The sequence below is a fragment of the Mus caroli genome, unplaced genomic scaffold (genome assembly GCF_978045245.1).
Source record: "Mus caroli unplaced genomic scaffold, Mus_caroli_1 scaffold_20, whole genome shotgun sequence".
In the NCBI taxonomy this organism is placed as follows: domain Eukaryota; kingdom Metazoa; phylum Chordata; class Mammalia; order Rodentia; family Muridae; genus Mus; species Mus caroli.
This window is the reverse complement of record NW_028227275.1, coordinates 20,743,925-20,765,111: the sequence shown is the minus strand read 5'-3', so window position 1 is coordinate 20,765,111 and position 21,187 is coordinate 20,743,925. Positions and strand designations below refer to the sequence as shown.

At 48.0% G+C, this 21,187-nt stretch overlaps 1 protein-coding gene across 2 annotated transcripts in view; it reads right to left on the bottom strand.

Moving 5' to 3' along the window:
• Positions 1 to 264: 264 nt before the first annotated feature.
• Aldh18a1 (aldehyde dehydrogenase 18 family member A1) overlaps positions 265 to 21,187 on the bottom strand; it is a 35,652-nt gene continuing 14,729 nt past the window's right edge. For both annotated transcript variants that reach the window (XM_021152574.3, XM_021152576.3), the window contains exons 8-19: positions 20,966 to 21,056; positions 17,657 to 17,781; positions 16,405 to 16,549; positions 15,693 to 15,766; positions 13,977 to 14,070; positions 12,011 to 12,231; positions 10,089 to 10,226; positions 7,759 to 7,954; positions 7,531 to 7,652; positions 4,817 to 5,003; positions 3,685 to 3,780; positions 265 to 1,363 (exon numbers count right to left, since the gene is read on the bottom strand). In XM_021152574.3, coding sequence (XP_021008233.1) covers positions 1,182 to 1,363; positions 3,685 to 3,780; positions 4,817 to 5,003; positions 7,531 to 7,652; positions 7,759 to 7,954; positions 10,089 to 10,226; positions 12,011 to 12,231; positions 13,977 to 14,070; positions 15,693 to 15,766; positions 16,405 to 16,549; positions 17,657 to 17,781; positions 20,966 to 21,056 — 1,671 coding nt within the window. In that variant the 3' untranslated portion in view covers positions 265 to 1,181. The remainder of the gene's footprint in view (positions 1,364 to 3,684; positions 3,781 to 4,816; positions 5,004 to 7,530; positions 7,653 to 7,758; positions 7,955 to 10,088; positions 10,227 to 12,010; positions 12,232 to 13,976; positions 14,071 to 15,692; positions 15,767 to 16,404; positions 16,550 to 17,656; positions 17,782 to 20,965; positions 21,057 to 21,187) is intronic.

Below are 21,187 nucleotides of genomic sequence, written 5' to 3'. Positions count from 1 at the left end.
TGTCTTGCACAGCCCCAAATCATCATATAAGCAGACTCCAAACTCTTGGTGCCCACTGTTCTGTTTTCTTTTCCTTTCAAGGCCGGAGTCCCTTCCTGGAAGGTTTCCCTTCGCCATTTCCATTGAAACTGCTCCCCCATGACCACTCCCCACCCACCAAGCCAACTTCCAGGAACATGTTGAGAGCAGGGCAGGAAGGGTCACCAGGGAGGGAGAGGGGAGATGATGGCAAGGACAAATAAGGGAGAAAACGAACTGTGCCCATGGGCTTTTATAAGAATTTTATTTCTCAAAAAGGGGGAGGGGGGAGGAATCTAAAGTATTAAAATAATCTCTAGTCTTTGTTCTGGAGGTCGAGAATAGGATGTCAAAATAATTCGTATAAAAAGGTCAAGCATGATTGTAGGTCTTCCTCCCACTTGTAGGAACATCCTGAAATTCATCCCTCCAGCGTGATGCTCAGATTCTAACTACTTTGAAGGTACCGTGTGTTCCCAGGCCGGGGACAGACTGCAGATGTCTAGGATGTGCGCCCGTAACTTCACAGACACACCAAGGTCATCTCCCCAGTGGATACAGTCAGTCTGTCTCAGTCACCGTTTCCAATGAAAATGTTAAAGGTTTTAAGGAGTTAGCCCTCCTTAAGAACTCCTAGTCGTATTCTTCCGAAGACGAGTGTACGTAAAAGAAATGAAATTACACATCAAGAGGCTGAGAATGTCTGGGCTGGTCCCAGTCAAACGCTAAGAGACTTTACCTCACTGAGGCGTTCCGGCGGCCAGGACTTTCCATTGTCTCTGATGGTAGATGTGTCCCTTAGGGTCTACCTCTGATGTGAACAGACTGGGAAAAGCCAAGCCTCTCTGCCCCCAACAGTGATTTTCTTCCTAGGACTGGACTGCAGGGCCAGGGAGACAGCCTGGCAGTGGAGCATTTGCCTACCATGTGCAAGGCCCTAGATTCAACCCCAGTCACGGAGACAGACACACCCAAGAAGGCCGAAATGGAGTGTGAACATTAGCTAAGGTTGGAAACGCTGAGGAGAGCCAGAAGCATAGGTGAACTGTCCAGAAGGCAGACCCTTCTAAGAAGTAAGGGACGAGATCAGGTTCTCTCTGGAGATCCTGGAGTAGCCTTCATGTGCCAGACGGCGCACAATAGTCCTGACTGCTTGGCTCCTCTCAGCTGAAATTTCTCTGGGGAACAGGGAGATTCTCATGAAGATACTTGAGGCTTCCGTGCTCGGAGAAGTCTGAGACCACGTGGTCTTGCCCTCGAAGCAACCACTTTGTAGTTAGCAATCCCTCGAGTCCTACTGGTCCCCGGGCGTGGATTCGCGATGTGCTGATTCCGACTTCAGCTCCTATTAAAAAAAAACGAGACAAAAGAAAACAAAACTCACGGAGAAAGCCGAGGTTTTCGTGGGTGAGTCCTCTGTCACTACAGATCAAACTGCAATGCAGTGCCATGTGTCACCTCTCTTCCTGGCCTTCACCCAAGGGTATTCTGACAGTCTTAGAAGATCCATCTTCATCAGTTTAATTCAATTGTGGACCCCATTTTAACATCTGGGCATGTCTTGAAGCTTATAACAATGTCTAGCATAAAGTATGGCTCCCTAAGCCCGCCCCCACTTCCCTTTTGAGATTGTCTTACTGTATAGACCAGGTTAGTTTTGAATTGTTGATCTTCCTGCCTCAGCTTCTTGAGTGGTAGGGTGGCAGGTATGGGCCATTATACCAAAATAGTATTTATTTATTTATTTATTATATGTAAGTACACTGTAGCTGTCTTCAGACACTCCAGAAGAGGGAGTTAGATCTTGTTACGGATGGTTGTGAGCCACCATGTGGTTGCTGGGATTTGAACTCCTGACCTTCGGAAGAGCAGTCGGGTGCTCTTACCCACTGAGCCATCTCACCAGCCCTATTTATTTATTTTTAAAAAGATTCATTTATTTTTACTTTGTGTAAACTTTATTTTTACTATGTGCAACTTGCATGCTAATAGGTATACTACATGCATGCTAGTGCCCGTGGAGACCAGAAGAGAAGGTCAGATCCCCGGGAACTGGAGTTAGGGATATTAGTCATCTGATGTGGCTGCTGGTCCTCTGAAAAAGCAGCAAGTGCTTTGAACCTCAGCCCCTGCCAGTTACTGAATACGTGACAAGTTCTTGCTCGTTTCTCTTCCCTCTTGTTCCTGAGGCCAGGGGTTTTCCTGGGTCTGGCTCTGGGTTCTCCACCGTATTCAGTGGCCGTTGGGATTCCTCGTGCATCACAACATCCCTGAGTGTGTCCAATGCACCAGGCCTGAGGATGAAGTAGTGAAGAGCAAGCCCCTGCTACTGTGGAGTAGATAGTCACTGGGCCAGGGAACTAAAGGACAGGCCAGCCATTGCTTTTCTACAGTGTTTGAGTTTGAGGGCTGTGAAAGTTAATTTAAGTGAGAATCCCAATGCGACACAAACAGGCACTCAAGTCAATGACTAAGACATCCGTGGTGTATCCATCCCCTTACACCCTCCACCATCAGGGAGAGGGATTTCTCCAGGCAGATCATATGTTGCAGAAAGCCTGGGGGAGGGAGCCTAGGGTACAGCTCAGCAGCACAGCAATGTCACAGGACCTGGGTTGGATCCCTGGCACCAAAGCGAAAGGCCCAACACCAAAGACAAAATGCTTCAAGGGATTAAAATTCTCAAGTGTTGTCTGGGCATGGTGGCACAAGCCTTTAGCACTCACGCTTGGGAGGCAGAGGTATGTAGAACTGAGTTTTGAGGCCAGCCTGGTCTATATGTCAAGTTCTAGGATAGCCAGTGCTACAAAGGAAGACCTTGTCTCAAAACAATACAATACAAAACAAAGCAAAATGATAACACATACATTCGCCCTTCAAATATTTACAAACTGTGCCACAATGTCTTACTGGACTATTGGGTTATGGCCCCCTGGGAAAGCAGGCTGTTCAAACGATGCTAAGGAGAGCAGGAAGTTTTGTAAGTGATGAAAGGACCAGGTGTCTATTTCTAGTAACCACATTTGTTTTTGCTTGTGCCAGTGGTGAACCCAGAGCCTGTGCATTCTAAGCCCATGCTCCAGAGTGACATACCCCACCTACACACACACACACACACACACACACACACACACACACACACACACACACAGAGAGAGAGAGAGAGAGACAGACACAGACAGACAGACACACTCCTTTCCTGGTTCCTGATGTTGGTGCTTAGGCTCTGTGATGTGTCCTAAGGCACCAATATCAACACCTTCCATCCTATGTTCTGCTTCCTATCTCTGAGGCAACTTGGCTGTGTCACTCGAGAGCAGTAGGTCTGCAATGGCCTGCTCTCTGGGAACCACAGCAGCTTGTGCGCCCAGATAAGCTGTGCCAGCCCTACATTGTAATGGGGGCGCCCAGGCTTGTACACATTAGATCTGACATTGGCTGTGTGACTCTGGGCAAGTGACTTGTCTCTTGGTTTCCCCATCTATGGGAAAGGAATTAGGTGAAGCTACCATTTTCACAGGCGGGAGGTCTACCGACATAGGTGGTACACGGGGCTGTTGTGTATGTATTAGGTCACACATGTGGCGGTGTCTCTACTTCAGCACAGTCCTTAGAGGCACCACAGTGGGAGAGCCACAGGGGACTCCTTTCCTGTGCCTTTCTTACCCAGTCCAAAGCGGTAGCCATCAGAGAAGCGAGTACTGGCGTTCCAGAAGACACAGGCGCTGTCCACGTGCTGGAGGAAGAACTCCGCTGTTTTCTCTACAGGGGAAAGAGAAACCAACTGAGGAGGACCCATGGGGAGCACACCCACTTTTGGTGACTCCCTGGTGACAGATCTGGCTGCATGTGTTTTCCTCACATGTTAAACATGCAGGCTTGGGAGCACGCTGAAGGGGAAGATGGCAAACTGAATCCCATGGTCAGGCCGGTGAGAGACAGTCAGTTGGAACTGATCTGTAGGTGTTATGCCTCCGTGCTGGGACAGCCTGTCTAGGTCTGACCAAATCCACAGGCATTAGCTCTGTGGTCTTGAGCAGGTGTATGAACACCTCTGTGCCTGGGGGAGAGGGGAAGGACATCACCTGGTTCTCAGGGTATGGAGAAAGCCAGTTGGCCCCTGGGAATCCTCACCCCAATGCCTCACGGTAAGCGGTCAGTTACAGTTGTGGCTGCTTGGTGCTATCTATGGTCATAGCTTCAGTAAATTGGCTGTGAATTCTCAGGGACCATATGGCTTCCTTCAGCATCGGGTCTCAGCGCCAGCCACCCTGGCGTGTATGCTAAATGTTACATGTTGGCGTGTTAAATAAAGCAGTGTGCAGAGTCTGTCCTGCTCGTGACCTCTGGGTGCTAGTTTATTTTAGCTGTAAATTGTTTCTGTTTTTTGTTTTTGGACTCAGGGTCTTGCTATATAGTCCAGTCAGGCTTTCAACTTGTGGCAATCCTCCTGCCTTAGCTTCCAGAGTTCTGAGATTACAGATGTTTAGACACAATGTCTGGCTTTGAACTACATGGTAGGGCACCTGTATAGGTAAAGGCGATGCCTCGGAAGCAGAGGAAGTCTTAAAGTGGTGCCAATCATCCCTGCCCCACTGATGGGGGCCACCGGGATGGACCCACAGATATAGATCAGAGAACACTCAACAAGCCACCAACCGTCTCCAATGCCAGGACTGTCCCTGGTCAGTCTGGAGTGGGCTTTCCTGTGGGACTGAAGGGGCTGGGAGCAACAGCACCAACTGTAGATCAGATCCAAGAAACTGTACACCACATGCCCAAATCACTGCAAACTGACCGTTCTCAGTGACGATGACATCTGTGTGAGAGCTGCCGTACTTATGGATGTGATCAATGGCTTCCTGGACGCTGTCCACCACTTCAATGCACACTTCCAGGTCCCCGTACTCCGTCCGGAGTGACTTCACTTCTGAGGGGCTGAAGGTCAGGTAGGAGGCAAACTTGGGGCCTGCGTGAATTTTTACCTGTCAGAGAGGAAATCCAATACAAAACCCACAAGAATGAGACAACAGTTGGGTCTGAGTAACAGCCTGTGTGAGGTGGAGCTGGGTTATGCAGCAGCAGGGCCCTGGCAAGCGACGGCCAGGCTGCTTGTGGGCCTGGAGGGTGACTTAGCCCTTGTCACACCAGGATGCTCTGCTCGGTCACCAACAGGCCCTTGAGCAAGCTGGGGCAGGATTGAAAGGAAAGGCCTTTGAATGGTGAATGTCTGGGCACACAAGCCTCTGGCTTCTGGCTTTTTAACTAAAGGAACATTTGACCATAAACTCTCATTCTCTATAAAGTGGAACCCGTGCTGGTTTCATGAGAAAGGCACCATAAATGTATATTTACTTCCTACATCCCAGGGAAGCCCTGGCTTGGTGCTCTGGGCTAAGTGCTTCCAACTAGTTACCTGGGTGATTTTGGCCTGCCATGCCCGCTCACGCCCTCATACCGATCCTATTCCCAGTTAGAGCCATGTAAGGATCCTGGGCTGGCCCCTGAGGGACTTGATCGCAGTCCAATTCCACAGAGGCCTTGTTCTCTGAGTCTGCACAGGACTAGGTTCATGCCTCGATTCCTTCAGGTCTTGGCTCCAGCTATGACAAGCTCTGTCTTGCCTGGTGGCTGGAGGGACTAATGTGACTATGTTGGGCACTCCACTCTCTCCAGGATTGGGGGACCCAATCTGTGATCAGACCACCCTGAGGACTTAGTTCCTACACACAAAGGCGTTTCCTGCACAGTCTGCGCATTGCCTCATCTTGGTTTGAAGCCTGTCAAGGTAGTCCTCCCTCTGATACTTGGGGATGCCAAGGGTTTGCCTTCATTAGGATGAAAGGGCTCAGTTCTAGCCAAGGACACCTTTCCTCCTGTGCAGTGTAGGTAACTGTGAGTTTTGGCATCTACAGGTAGCCAACAGTCTACCTACTAAATGGGCCACTGTACCCGGACAGTTGTGTGTTGTGACTCCCTTTTATTCTGTGGGGTGCACTTTCACTTTCAAAACAATGACTTTAGGTGGTGGGTAGTTCTCACTGTTAACCTGACGGGATTAGTGAAGCACACCTCTGCACGTATAAATGACCAGGCCAAATAAGGGTGTCTGTTTCCAAAGAGATGCTTAGAAGCTGAGGCCTCTGGCCTAACGAATGGACCAGTCCCTTGGCGGCTCTGTGGTAGGATGGCTTACTGGGAGGGGGTAAAATGTAGAAGATGAGCCTTCTCAAGGAAGGAGACCACTGGAGAGATGTCCTGGAAGACAATATTTCCCCCTTCTCTGCTTTCCAGCTATCATGAGGTGAGTTGCTCCCCACCATGAGGGAATGAACCCTCTGACACAGTAAACCAAGTTAAGGAGTTAGGGATGGTACCAGGCTACGGGAAACTACAGGGAGTGGCTGCTTTGTTGGTTCTCGGGTTACCTAGCTGCAGCCTTGAGGAGACGCTGGGCTCCACTAGGGAGTCACATTTCCACTAGCAGCTTCTACTCAGTCTGTGCTTGCAGTTCTTCACTGGGGTCCTACTGTATTGATAAGCACTTTTCCCTTCCGGCAAAAGGATGCCACACCAGGGTCCCAGCGAATGAGGTCAGCAGGCTCACACCTGCTATCAAAGCTGGAAATGCAGTCATGCAGGACCTTTAATAGATTGTCCATTTGGCCATGATACCTTCTAGTCATTTGCAACTGTGAATTTAGCACAGCATAAACCTGTCTGTATCTCAAACTTACTGAATATATTTGTATACAACCTCCATAGCAGGTTATGAATGAAATCCAAAAGAAAGCTATTCAAACTGCTCATCATGAATGCCATTCAGTAAGCACGTTTATACTGGCAACTGAAGACATTGTGGAGGAAAGGCATGGATACATATAAATTTTACTCTTGAAAAGACTTCTGAGGCTAGAGGAATGGCTTGGCAGTTAAGAGCACAGGCTGCTTTTCCAGAGGACCCCGGTTCAATTCCCAGCACCCACATGGCAGCTCATAACTGTCTGTGACTCCAGTTCCAGAGGATCTGATGCCCTCTTCTGGCCTTTTGGGGCACATGTGGTCTACAGACATTCATGCATAACACTCTCACACAAGAAATAGTAAAAACACTGTGCCCCACTCTAAATGTGAAAAAAAAAAAAAACCCTCTTCAAAACAGAAACAAAAGCACTCTGCATTTTTTTTAAAGTAACATAAAAGGAAATGCCTAGTTAACTTTTTTATCCAAATGAAACACTGCTGTGAAGATCCCATTCCGTATGGTGCTATGTGGCCTGCTACCTTTGAACCCTTGCAGTGGGGGGACTATGCTGTGTCTTGGAACACACGTAGCCACGGGCATCTGTGTATCAGTTCCATACCCCCCGCCGACCGCAGCGGGCAGGGATTACATCTTTCTGACCTCTGTACTCAGCACAGCTCTGCATGCACAGTGCAAGTGTAACATCCTGTTCCCTAAGGTGCCCGGAAGCTGCTCCCGGTCCAATCTTTCCCGCCGGTCCACCATACCTGTTCCACTCGGAGCATGTCAATGATCTGGTCAAATAAGGGTGTTCTCAGCAGATCTCGGTGGATAAGCAAAGTCTCCAGGGCATTACAGGCGGCTGGGTATTCACATTTAGAGTCTCTGACTGGAGGGAAGAAGAATAAAGAGTGAGTGCTGTGCACATGATCCGCAGACATAGAGGATTCACCAAGAGTTTCCCCTGACTCCCCAGGAGCCCCGGGTCAGCTCACCGAGTCGGGTGACCTTGTCCACGCTGGCTTCGGAATCCACGTACATGTGGCAGATCCCTTCGCTGTGGCCCATCACTGGGATCCCTTTGGCAGCTTTCTGGATGTCTCTGACCAGCTGGGAGGAGCCTCGGGGGATGATCAGATCTATTATTTTGTCAAGGCGGCAGAGATCCTCAACTTCTTCTCTGGTGTTTACCTGAAGAGGGAGAGGATCAAAGAGGAAGATGGCATCTTCTGGTCAAACTGCAGAGACAGGACTGTAGGGCTCGAGTGGCGCTATGCTTGGCGCTTCAGATGGAGAGTAGGCCAATCCCTGGAGGGAGCTCAGTCACAGAAGGGAGGGCAGTGGGACAGCTAGCCACACAGGACAGAGAGTGTTTTTAAATGCTTGGAGGTACTGAGTGCTGTGGTGAATGATAGGCAGGCACAGAGGACACCATGCTACGGGATCACTAAAAGAAATGGGGCACTGGAGGCATGCTGATCTTGTTAGGAGGGGGACCACTTCCCGAGACTTCCACTGACAAACTCCATCTTGGGATGCAGACTAGACCAATCATGAGTGCCTGGGTTGGGTCACAGTGATAGCAGGCATTTTCTTTTCGTTTTTTGGATTTGTCAGTGTCTTCCAACTAGTCATAGTACAACAGCTACATAAACATACATGTGCCAAAATGTTCATAGCTGCTTTATTTCATGAAGCCAATACCCAGGACCAGCCCAAATTCCCATGGACAAAGAAAAGATGAATTGTAGTGTGTGGCTATAAATGAACTACTACTGGGCTGCGGAAAAGGAGAAAGAAGTTCAGGATGCAAAGACACAGATGAATAGCGGCACCGAGATAAAAATAAACAAAAGTCATAGAATGGGAAAGTGCGTTCTGGATGACTCTATCAAAGTTCAGGAACAGACAAAAGAAACTGAATGTGGTGCAAGTCCAAGAGAGTGGGAAGGGCAGGAAGGGCCCCCGTGGCATGCTGGGGACATGTGGTTAGCGGCCATACATATCCACACAGACACAGAGCAGTCTACCTGCAATCTGCATGGAGCACTATAAGTATAGTATACACTGCCAGAAAGGAAGGGAGGGAGGGATGGAGGGAAGGAGAGAGGGAGGGAAGGGGAAGAGGGAGGGAGGGGACCCATCCAGGCAGGCTGTGCAGGAGCTGGGCTGAATTCCTAAGCCTGGGATCTCCCCACCAGATTCTCTCTGAGCATGTACTAAGTCAGCCCCTCCCAACAGGAAGAAGGGAATCCTGAGATGTTGGAGGGAGGAGCCTTCCACAGAAAAAAGAATGCTCTAGAACTGGCTTAAACCAAATCCAAACCGTACCATAGACTGATGAGGTTTTGTACCCCAGAGTCTGCTTTTATGCAGTCCAGAGCAAGGGTCTAAGAAAGAGCAGCATTTCCTCACAGGGTAAAACCGAGAGTTAACTGAGGTAATGAAAGCTGCTCACCTGACTCGTTCACACAGAGCTCATCTGGCCGCTCAGGCCAGGTCAGGGACCACAGTAGCAGGAGCAGCAGCAGGCTCTCATTCTCCCACACCACATGAGGGCTGATGACAAACGTTCTTAAAGTGACTTATGTCCAATCTAAACTCTACCAAAGACTGGAAAATTCTTGTTTGTTTGTTTTTTTGCTTTTTCAGGGTTTCTCTGCGTAGCCCTGGCTGTCCTGGAACTCACTCTATAGACCAGGCTGGCCTCAAATTCAGAAATCCACCTGCCTCAACCTCCAAAGTGCTGGGATTAAAGGCGTGCACCACCACCGCCCGGCTTTGGAGAATTCTTTACCCTTGAGTCAGATTACCCTACATAACTTCACCAATGGGAGGAACCCAGCCCTATAGTGGGTCTCCCACTCCTGTAGCCTAATGAACAAGGGTCTGGGGGCCAGTAAGATGGCTCAGCAGGTAACGGTGCTTGCTACACAAGCCTGAAGACCTGAGTTCAATTCCCAGAACCCATGTAAAGGTAGAAGGGGAGAGATTCTCTAACCTAAACGTACACAAGCACTCTCACATGCACACCACGGTACACTAGGAATAAAGAAAATTACGTTTTAAAGAAGAACGACGGTCTAATTGATACCGAATAACCCAGTAGTACCAGGATACATCTGTATGGCAGAAGCTCTCCCAAGCCAGTGAAAACCTGCCTGGCTCTGCAGAATGGCCTAGGGGTCACAGAACTTGCTGCCTCTCTAACCAAGCTTGCCTGTAGAAGTATCTTGGCTTCATACAACCAAGTATTTGCTACAAATTTCCATAGACCTCATCTGGCCCTATCTGGGTGGGACCAGCCTCGTTCCCACCCACTTACCAGCTGTATGGCCTCCTTGACTCCATGGATGGAGAGGGCCTCCTGGGTCAGGAGGTGAAGAATGCGGTTGCTGTGTGCGGCCTCCTTCCCACCTTTGAGCAACAAGCCATTGCCACTGGCAATAGCCAAGGCTGCCACCTGCGGACCAAAGGGAAGACAAGATGGTCAGCATGACAATGATGTCTGTCTGCATTGCTGTGTGTCCATCTCACCTTTACCAGCATCCAAGTCAATGAAAAACTCATTTTATCCCACTTTATACTGAAGCCCAAAAAGGGTGGTGACTCTCCAGGTCACACAGCTTACGAACACAGGGCTGGCAGACACTCCGAGATGCTTGACTCTGGGGAACTAAACTATGTGATCTCCATAGAAGCAGCAGCAATGCATGTTAAATTCATGGTCACGGTCACACGGTACTCCCTCCCCGCTCCAGCAGCAGCGGGGAATAGGATGCTTGAGTCCTCTATAGTAAAGAACCCACTCACTCCACCGACTCAGGGGGTGGTAGGGGAGACCTATGGCTGTCCTGGAGTTGACCCGGGGGCTCTATATGCCTGATCTTAAGAAATCTGGAGAACACAAGCTCCTGCCAGCCCTGGACGGTGATAGCAGCGTGTCGAGGGAGCACCCACTGCTCAGGGCAGGGGATAGATGAGCTGTCCCACTGAAGCAGTCAGCTTCACACAGGCTCAGTCATCCTAAGCCAGAAACTTGATTTTTCTGAACACTTTGCAATGAGATGAAAATCACCCTAGCTATTGAAAAAAAGCTACTAAAATCCTTTGCCTGGCCATTTTAACCTCCAGATTAGGGATTCTTAATGCTTGAGTTGCTCTTTAGCCCCTTATGGTGGTAATGCAAACCTTCTCTACCTCAATGCAGACACTCCATGTTCTACACACAATTTCTAGGATTTGTGTGTAGTCGTCTGGGGCTACACTTCAGATGAGGCACCTCAGCTACAGGAGAAAGCCTACTCCTTGTGAGGAACTGGGGGTGGCTAGGACATTTCATGAACAGAGCCAAACAGAATCGGGACTCATTTCTGTTAGCACAAATGAGTTTTGCAGCCACCACTGACAGGCTTGTGGCCAGAGGGGTAGTGAGCCTGGCTGAGGACAGGCAACCATGGGAAGGGAGTCCTGTGAGGAACAAGCTAATGTGAGGTCCAGCCAGGGAGTGCCTGCCACAGAGCTCTGCAGCCTTCACAGTCCACGATGCCTTACATAGACAGGGGCTAGCTTTCCACTTTAAAAGAGAATTTCCCTTTGAGACCTCGGAGCCAGTACAAATAAAGACTTGATCTTATCCCATTCACGGCTTAGTTGGGAGATGATCCATTATTGACTTCTCAGAGAGTTTAGGGCAGAAGCGAGGCCAGCTCTCTACTGTCACCTCATGTTTCCAGGTGTGGCTGCTTTGACACGTGTCAGCCACATTCCTTAAAGAGGGCTGCATTGTGTCTTCCATTAACTACACAGAGCGCTTTTGCTACGTGATGTTCCTACAGGAATTACTCTGTGGCGCTGATAATGGAGTCCTTTTCTGTGGTTAGGCAGGTGTTAGGTGAATGACTGCAGCAGCCTAGCAGGGATGTGCCAGTCTCAGAACAAAGAGCACAGCTAGCCAGGAGAGCTGGGAGTTTCTTCTCCCCCTCCCTGCAGGAGGTGTGACAGGGAATATCAGCTTTATAATGCTGGTTTGCATCTCTTCTCTAGGATGGCTGGAAGGGTGAAATGCATTTGGGCTGAAGAAAAAGATCTTTCTCTCTCTTACATATGCTCATACATACATACATACATACATATATACATATATACATACATATACAATACATACATCTCTGGTGGCTTATCTCTCTACTCCTGGTAATATATGCTTCTCCCAACCCAATCCCAGGTGACCATGGTCTCACATACCTGGGGTAGACAGTCAGGGCGAGACTCAAAGATCACCAGTAAAACACCTATTGGGACAGTCACTTGTTCTAACTCCAGGTTTTTGGCAATCCGAGTCCGGCGCAGGACACGGCCTACGCTCTCTTGAGAGGAGGCTGCGATCTGCCGCAGCCCGATGGCCAGGCTGTTCAGTTTGGACGTGGAGAGGCTAAGGCGCTTCAGCAGGGGGCTGGCAAGTCTTCCTAAAACGGCAGTGGGACAAGATAAAGTGGATGATGTGGGCAGGCTTTGGCCACCGACCTTACTGGAGTAGGGATAGACAGGAAACTGAGAGTCTTGGTGATACGGTGACATTTAGGTTTACATAGCTCTTCCTCAGGGTGGAGAGAGACTGCTTGACAACTGTATCTCATGTCCCCAAATTATCACTTTCACCACGTGACATTCTAAAACATTTCAGCATTTCAAACCAGGGAAGCCTGGGATTCTATCTGACAATTTAGTAAACAAGAGGTTGTGATGTAGTTGTTACACATAATCTACCACAGTACTAACGAGACAGGCTATTTGGAATATAAAAAGGCCAACTGAGAAACATCAATCAAGTCTATTCATCAAACATAGCTGATGTATGTGTGCACCTGATGTATGTGAGGCACCTCAGCTACATCAGTTCCAGGACAGCCAGGGCGACACAAAGAAACCCTGGCTTGGAAGTTGTTTAAAAAAAAAAAATAAGGAGGAGGAAGAAGACACAAAGATACATCCTTACCCTCTGCCTCCTCCAAATCTTTTTTGTTGGCTAACAGGATCTCTTCCCGCGTCAAGCAATGATAATTTGTCTTTTTGACTTTTCTGTTGTTGCTATTATTATTATTGTTGTTGTTATTAATATTAATGTTATTATTATTATAGACAGGGTCTCACTATATGGCCACCACACCCAGACACCCCACTGTCTTAAGCTGGCAAAGCAGAGGATGAAGAGAAAGGAGGTGCTTGGGTCTCCCTGACTGTAACTGGTCATCTGTGATATGACTTTAGCCATATCACCTGCTCTTCCACGAGTGCCACACAAATCTGTCTGGACAGCACTTGATGGCAGCCATAAAGATAACACACTCATTTAATGGCCCAAGAGTGTCTCATCTTTCACCACAGACAGCATGCACCATTTTCTGTGCCTCTTCTATATGGACAGTTCATCTGAACTGGAATCCTAGGTCCACCATTGGCTATTTGACTCTGGGTGAATGACAGCTTTGCTGAGTGAGACTAATAAAACAGTAGCTCCCTCAGATACATTAGGTTGTGCAGTTTAAAGGGAATCCTATTGGGAAAGCCCTTAGCACGGTGCCCGCTAATACGACGGTCTCGGCTGTAATTAGCTGAGCATCTACAACAGTGAAGTTCTCAGTTTCCTTTTCTAGTTCTAAAATTGCCACAGAGGCCAGAGCTCACAAGACCCTTGAGGACAAGAAAGGCTCCTTGGAGGGTTGAGCTAAAATAACTGGAACTGGAGCAGAAGTAAGTACCAAGAATAGTTAGAAACAAATGCTGGCAGCACTAGTCACCAACCCTTGATAAAAATCATGCATAATAAATAATGTAATTTCATCTAACTATCTTGCCTTTAGATAGACATAAGAATTATCAGTGTAGCCAGGCAGTGGTGGCACATACCTTTAATCCCAGCACTCGGAAGGCAGAGGCAGAGGCAGAGGCAGAGGCAGAGGCAGAGGCAGAGGCAGAGGCAGTGGCAGAGGCAGAGGCAGAGGCAGAGGCAGAGGCAGAGGCAGAGGCAGAGGCAGAGGCAGAGGCAGAGGCAGAGGCAGAGGCAGAGGCGGGCAAATCTCTGAATTTGGGACTAGCCTAGTCTACAGAACGAGTTCCAGGACAGCCAGGGCGACACAAAGAAACCCTGGCTTGGAAGTTGTTTAAAAAAAAAAATAGGGAGGAGGAAGAAGACACAAAGATACATCCTTACCCTCTGCCTCCTCCAAATCTTTTTTGTTGGCTAACAGGATCTCTTCCCGCTGGTCTGTCAGCAGGTCAGCCAGATGATTGATAATTTCAGCTCTCTGTAAGAAAAGCAAACCATTAAAACATCCGGCTGGGCTGGAGAGACGGCTCAGTGGTTAAGAGCACTTCCAGAGGTCCTGAGTTTAAATCCCAGCAATCACATGGTGGCTCATAACCATCTGTAATGAGATCTGATGCCCTCTTCTGGTACTCATACAAATAAAAATAAATAATTAATATTAAAAAACAAAACAAAAAAAATCAGGTATGTGCACATGGTCCTTCCTCTATCCTTAGAGAGCCAGGCTTGTCCCTGGAGCCAAGGCTGTCACAGACACATTCCTGGCGCTGCCCACCTCCTTACATTCTTTTAACCTGCCCTCATGTCTTCTTTTCCACTCTGATTATGGTCATTAGGAATCCATGGCTCAGCACTGAGATGATGAGTTACGTAATTTGACCATGAGATAAACTGGCACGTACAATTAGGAGTGACACACACAACTTTAGAGATTTTGTATCAATACACTGTAGGGTTGTTCTTTTTCTTTCCTTCCCTTCCTTCCTTCCTTCCTCCCTCCCTTTCATTTTTTGGGGAGTGGGGAGGGGATGGGGGACAGGGTTTCCCTGTGTAGACCTGTGTGTCCCGGAGCTCACTCTGTAGACCAAACCAGCCTTGAACTCACAGAGCTCCACCTGCCTCTGCCTCCTGAGTACTGGGATTAAAGGTGTGTGCCACAAACGTACAGCATCCCCAGTAAGTTTTAACACCTGGCTTTTCTTTAAAATTGTTTTGAGGTTTATTTTTATTTTATTTTATGTGTGAGAGTTCTGCCTGCACACATGTCTGTATACCACAAAAACACAGTGTCTGTGGAAGCCAGAAAAGGGTAGGGTACTAGATCACCCTGGAACTGGAGTGACAGATAATTGTAAGCTACTATGTGAGTGTTGGGAGTCTAACTCAGGTCCTCTGGAAGAGCAATCAGTGCTCTTACCTGCTGAGCCATCTCTCAAGCCCTTTGGCTTTTCCTTTTAAAGGCCAATTATTTGATGAAGTCAGTCAAAAAGAGAACATCCCAGTTCCCAGTCCTGCATACCCAAGGGGACTGATCCTCCGCCATCTGTCTGGGAAATGTGGCAGTGGGTGTGATGTCATTGAAGTAGAGCAGAGTGGTCTGAGAGGAGTCAGACCCCTCCTTGGCTTTAGCTTTTCTTACTTGTAGTTATTCTCATCTCCCTTCTCAGACTGACTTGCTCTACAGAAGAGACCTGCAACACTCCAGCCAGAGCTGCACACCCTCAGGAAGCCCCAGGCTTCACCTGACCTCACCATCTCCAGCTCTATCGAGCTGCTGCTTAGACTGATTCACTATGGACAGGAGGGGACGAACCACAGAGCAGGCTCTGAAGCTTCCCTCTGTCACATGTTGCAGGTGATTCAATGGGCAGGAACAGGTAACTTTCCTGTGTGTGCAGGGGTCAGATCAGCAGCTTCCCTAATCTTGTCTTTGATGAAAACATAGTGATAGACTGTCTTCAGACAAAGGGGAGCATACAATGAATCCGGATAACTCTACTAACAGTAGAAATAAATGGGGCCAGCAGACTTGACCGGTAACACCAGAATGTACAGCATGTTTTGCTCTGAAAAGTCCAAGCTATCAGTGGATGTCCTCACCTGTTCAGGCTCTAAGGTAGCCAGCATTCTCCCACCAGATCGAGCCATCTCCCCCTGCTGCTCCACTGTAGGGCCTGCAAGAGCATGGGCAAGCATCAGACCAGACTCTCACTTTCCCAGCATACGCTTCACCGAATGCAGAAGGAACGTGGGTTTCGTGGTATGCTTGGTTGACCCACAGAGACCACCAAGGTCAACAGAATGGCAACATCCCTCTCCCAGCCAATAATAACAACCTAAGCCACAAACAAACAAATGCATGCCGGAGTAACTGAGGGATAAACACAGAGACTTCCCATGCCTGGTGTAGACAAGAGTCTCTGTGCTTTCCAGAGCTCAATTTCATTCTGTCAAGCACACTTCTCATGGGCTTGTGTTTGTGAGTGCAGATAACGGGGCACATCTTTGTGTGTGCACTTCAGAGCTCACACGGAGTCTCACGCACCTCTCTGCATAGCTAGTGCTCGTTAGCTCTTAGCATCCAGCGAGGGCCTAGCAAGTGTTTCCTTATTTTGGAGAGTAAGGGTTAGACTAAGTAAGCACGGTAGACGGACTCTCACAAAATCCAGCTCTGTAAACAGTCTTTACAACACCGAGTTTATGATGTGAGGACACTGCTTTCATAACCTGGGTTTGCAAGGTGAGACCTCAGGCTTCAGTCCCATCTAGGCTGGGATGGCGCTGGGCCTGGACCTTGAGGGAAATGACTCACCAGCAGGCTTCACTTCTGAAAAGAAGGTGCCAACTTTCTTTCCCTCCACGATGTCTGTGATGACGTGCCCAGACACCTTTGGGTGGGTCCCGTTGGCAATGACGACAGAAGTCCCGCCTTGCAAAGCCCAGAGGGCGGCTTTCACCTACAGGGGTCGGGTCAGATCTAGGATGAGAGTCACACCTAGACACACTTATTCTGAACGTGCACTGGGACATAAGATACAAGTCGATCTGAGCTGAATACACAGAGGAACCTGTTTAAAGCTCGGGAACTGGGAAACCATGTGCAGCCCATGATCACTTTCCAGCCACTGCCTGTGCTGCCTGAAGGGGAACCAACAAGTCCTGCTCTCTCTCTGAGACCCTGCAGTATTGGACTTGGAATGTGCACACTTTGATTTGTTATGTCTGAGCATTTTGATTTGTCATGCCTGAACAGGTACAACTGAAAAGCTAGAGGAGTGACCAGAGCAGGTACCACTGCCAACCTGATGTTCTTCTGCATTAAGGGCATACAGCCTCTGAGAACAAATAATGGGAAGGAAAAGAGTTTTGAAAAGCTTCCAGAAACATCTGAGTTAATAACAGAAGATCTGTAAAATGTGAATATTACACAGTCCCTGCCCTCTATGGTAACAACACGGTGACAGTTACTTTTCATTGTCTACTTGACTGGATTTGTATTTATCATGGAAACACACTTCTGAAGTTCCAGAGAGCTTTTACTGGAGAAGGAGGACCCTACATGTGAGCTGGGGTTGCAGACTAAGTAAGGAGGAGCAAGTGAGCAGGGCACAGTACATTTTTTACTTCCTGACTGGGATGTAACATGACCAGTTGCCATGTTGGCAGCTGCCATGACTTCTTTGCATTAAAGGACTGAGCTCTCAAACTGTGAGCCACAATAGCTTTTTGTTGGTTTGTTTGTTTTCCAGACAGGGTTTTCTCTGTGTAGCACCACAATAGCTTTTATCAGCTATCCTGTCATAGTAACAAAATGCCAGTGAACACATGCACAAAATGTACTGCTTATATGTTAATAAAATACATCAAAAGACATGATTACATATAGGTATACAACATCCACCAAACATATTTAGATGTGGGCATATGTAAGTGTATGGGTGTGGTATCTAAACCATAACTTCCCAAAGTTAAAAGTAAAAAGAAAAAAGAAAAACGGAAAAAGAAAAAAAAAAAGATAAATACCATTTGGGCTTGATGACTGGAATAGTTCAGTATCAGCTTACCTTGGCTTCCATGCCCCCTAGGCCCACTCTAGACTTGGTTCCAAATGTCACAGACTGCTGATCTCCCGGGTAGAATATATCAATAAGCTTTGCATCATCTGAGCCTGGGGGGCTGTCAAAGAGACCTAAAAAGTGAATCGGAGTCAGTAACACTGCCCTGACCCACACCGGCTACCACAGGCACCTGATGCTATACAAACAAACGAACAACAAACAAACAATGAATGCTCTGTACCAACACCTGTCTCACCAGGAAAGAGGATAAGGGATCAGAGGAGCTGATCCATACTAAGCAAGAGCCCCAGCACCTTCCACGTTCTTTTAACCAGCCTTAAACAAATACCTCCCGGGCTCTGAGCAAGGTCACATCCTTGGCACAGTGCCTACGGCGCTAGCCAGAGTCCATCCCTCTGCCCTCCTGGCTTATCGTGCTGTACCTCAACAATAGAACCCAAAGAGAGACAAGTGCAGAAGCAGTACATTGAGCACACACCACATGGGAAGGGTGAGAAGGGAAGTGGGTACTCATTAACTCTCACCAACCCCGGGCAATCAAGCAGACTGATACCCGGTTTGTCTTGGAGGTTGGGGCTGAGTCAGCAGGAAAGCTATGACCGTCAGCATTTCAGGCTGGCTTCATCTCCATGAAACACACAGCCTGTATGCAACTGAGCAGGGTAACACACTGGTGAGGTGAGATGTTATATGTATACAACATGAGGTTTTTTTAAAAAAACAAACAAACAAACAAAAAAAACCCCTCAGTTTCACTTTGAAAGATAAGAGACCCTGGAGGGGGGGAAGGCGAAGGGGAGGAGGGGGTCTGAGAAAACGGTGTCAAGTCAAGACCAAAGGGAGACGCGCATTAAGGAGACGCTGTCCATGTCTGAGAACTGGTTGCAGGACATTTCAGGTTGTGATGCTGTTTTGTTTTATGTGTTTATAGATACATGAATGTGTTGCGGATAGCCCTGGGGCTAATTGTACTTGATGTTAATTCTGTTTTCCTGTGAGGGGTTTCGAACAAGGAAGGAGTCAGCACTCAGGTGATTTCCTGTAAACCTGCTTCCCACCTTAATTTATAAATGAAGGTTAGAGCCGGTGATTGGGCAGAGAAAGGAGAAGGTGGAGCTGAAGGTTTTGGGAGAGAAAGGGAGAGAGAAGGAAGGAGGAGGAGGTGGAAGGAAAGCAGAGAAGCGCGTGGCCTGGAGAAACCGCAAGTTCTAAGGGGCCTCGTAGATGGGGAAGAGGGTAGTGTAGTGGTAGATCTGCCCAATCTAGGTGCACAGCATGTACTCCTATTAACTGAGTTGTGTTTTCATTGCCTGGGCATATTTGGGAGGAGATTTACCGCAACATGAATGTATAGATATAACATACACATGTACATATGCATGTAAAGGCAGAGGACACCCTCAGGTGTTCTCTCAGGTACCATCCACCTCTAATTACATTTTAAAGACAGAGTCCCAACTGGCCTGGGACTTTCCAAGTGGGCTAGGCTGATTAGCACCAAGCTCTGTTCCTACCTCCTCAGCTCGCAGATTACAAGCCTGCACCACTAGGCTTCTCTCTTCTTTCTATTTTTAATGTTCGTTCTGCCGGTCAAACTCAGGTCTTCATGCTTGCAAAGCAAGTGCTTTGGCCCCCGAGCCACCTCCCCAGCCATTTTTGGGTTAAATCCCTTCTTTTCCTGCATGGAACGCCTACCTCGTTCCAGATCTTTGGGAGAATCCTGTTCCGTGTAAAACCTCTCTGGGGTTCGAGGGAATCAGTGTGTGATGCTAATGAATGCATAGCAGAAAGTGCCCCCAACCCACAAGGCTCGGCCAGTGCCCCACAGCTCCAGGATTCCCGGCTGGGTTCCTCCCAGATGGTGGCAAGCATGGAGTGAACTAAGAGGCTGTTCAGTTTCAGGTGACCGTACGGGAAAGGCTGTCCCTCGGGGGGACATTTTCCAGAGGCCCTCCCAGCACTCTGTAATTCTGTCCCCTCCTCTTTCCTCAGTCTTCCAACCCCACCATCAGGATCTTTACCATAGGATACTGTTCTAAGATTTAACACTTGATGGCCAAGTGCCCCCACATAAACAAATGTAATAAGGTATTTAAAGGAAAGGAATAAAAACTTCTCATTAAGACAGTCGCAACACAGAAAGACACACAGTTAACAAGTGGGTATCGTCAAGGGTCAGACAAATTAGAACCCTCATACTCTGTGGGTGGTAACACCGAACAGCACAGCGGCCGTGGGGAAACATGGTGGTTTTAAATACCAGGTTACCACACGAGTCAACACGTCTTCTCTCCTCCCACTCTTCCTCACATCTTTCTCCTAACTGCAGGGTTGGAGACTGGCTTAGGGTCCCATTCTTGCTAGGTAAACATTCTCTCACGAAGTTCAACATTCACATTCTTAGATGGAAACAAACACAACAAACCAAAACCAAAACACCCAAACAAACCAACCAAAACAAAACCCCACTCATACAAAAGTAGGCTCCCAGCAGTACTATAATTAATAGCACAGATGCCCATCAATTGATGACCGAATAAGTAAAATGTGGTATGTTCAGAGAGGACTATTATTTGGCAATAAAAAGAAACAGAGCATTGGTGTATCCTCTAAAGTAGATGAAGCCTGAACACATTAGACTGAGTGAACGAAGCCAGTTACGGAGGACCACAGAGTTCATGATTCCATTCGCATAAAACCTCTAATAAGGAAACCCACAGAGACAGAAACTAGACTGGAGGTTGTGTACGGATGGGGATTTGGATGAAAGCAGGCAGTGGCTACTAATAGGGGTGAGGTTTCTTTTTTCTTTTTTGAGACAGGGTTTCTCTGTATAGCCCTGGCTGTCCTGGAACTCACTTTGTAGACCAGGCTGGCCTCAAACTCAGAAATCTGCCTGCCTCTGCCTCCCAAGTGCTGGGATTAAAGGCGTGCGCCACCACGCCCGGCTTAGGTGTGAGATGTCTTGTCATGAGGAACATAACTTATAATTGTTTATGGAGATGGTTGTACAAGTGTATGAATAATCCAGAGATCACTGAATTGAAATTTTTAAATAGATGAATTATGTGGTGTGTGAATATTTCCTTGAAGCTGTTTAAAAAACAAAGGAAAAAACAAAAAACCCACAAAAGTACCTAAAAACATCATCTGCGCATGCCAACTGCATTTTCCAGAACCGCCCACCTGAGTCACAGAAACTCTCCAGTTCACGTGGCTTAGGAACTGTCCACAGTGGAAACCGATTGGAAGAAAACCTGCGTGCTCACAAAAGTAAAAGGCATTGCTGTGTACCTTCCACGTCCGAGAGGACAATCAAGAGGTCGGTTTTCATCTCTACGGCCAGACGGGCAGCCAGGCTATCGTTATCCTTAACACTGATCACCTACAATGCGGGGAGAGGAGTGAGTGAGTGAGTTAGTGACACAGTCCAAAAAAAAATTCTCGGCAGCACCCAGCTAGGCTCTGGCAGGCAGAAACCAATGATACAAAGCATGCAAATGAGAGTAGCTCTAA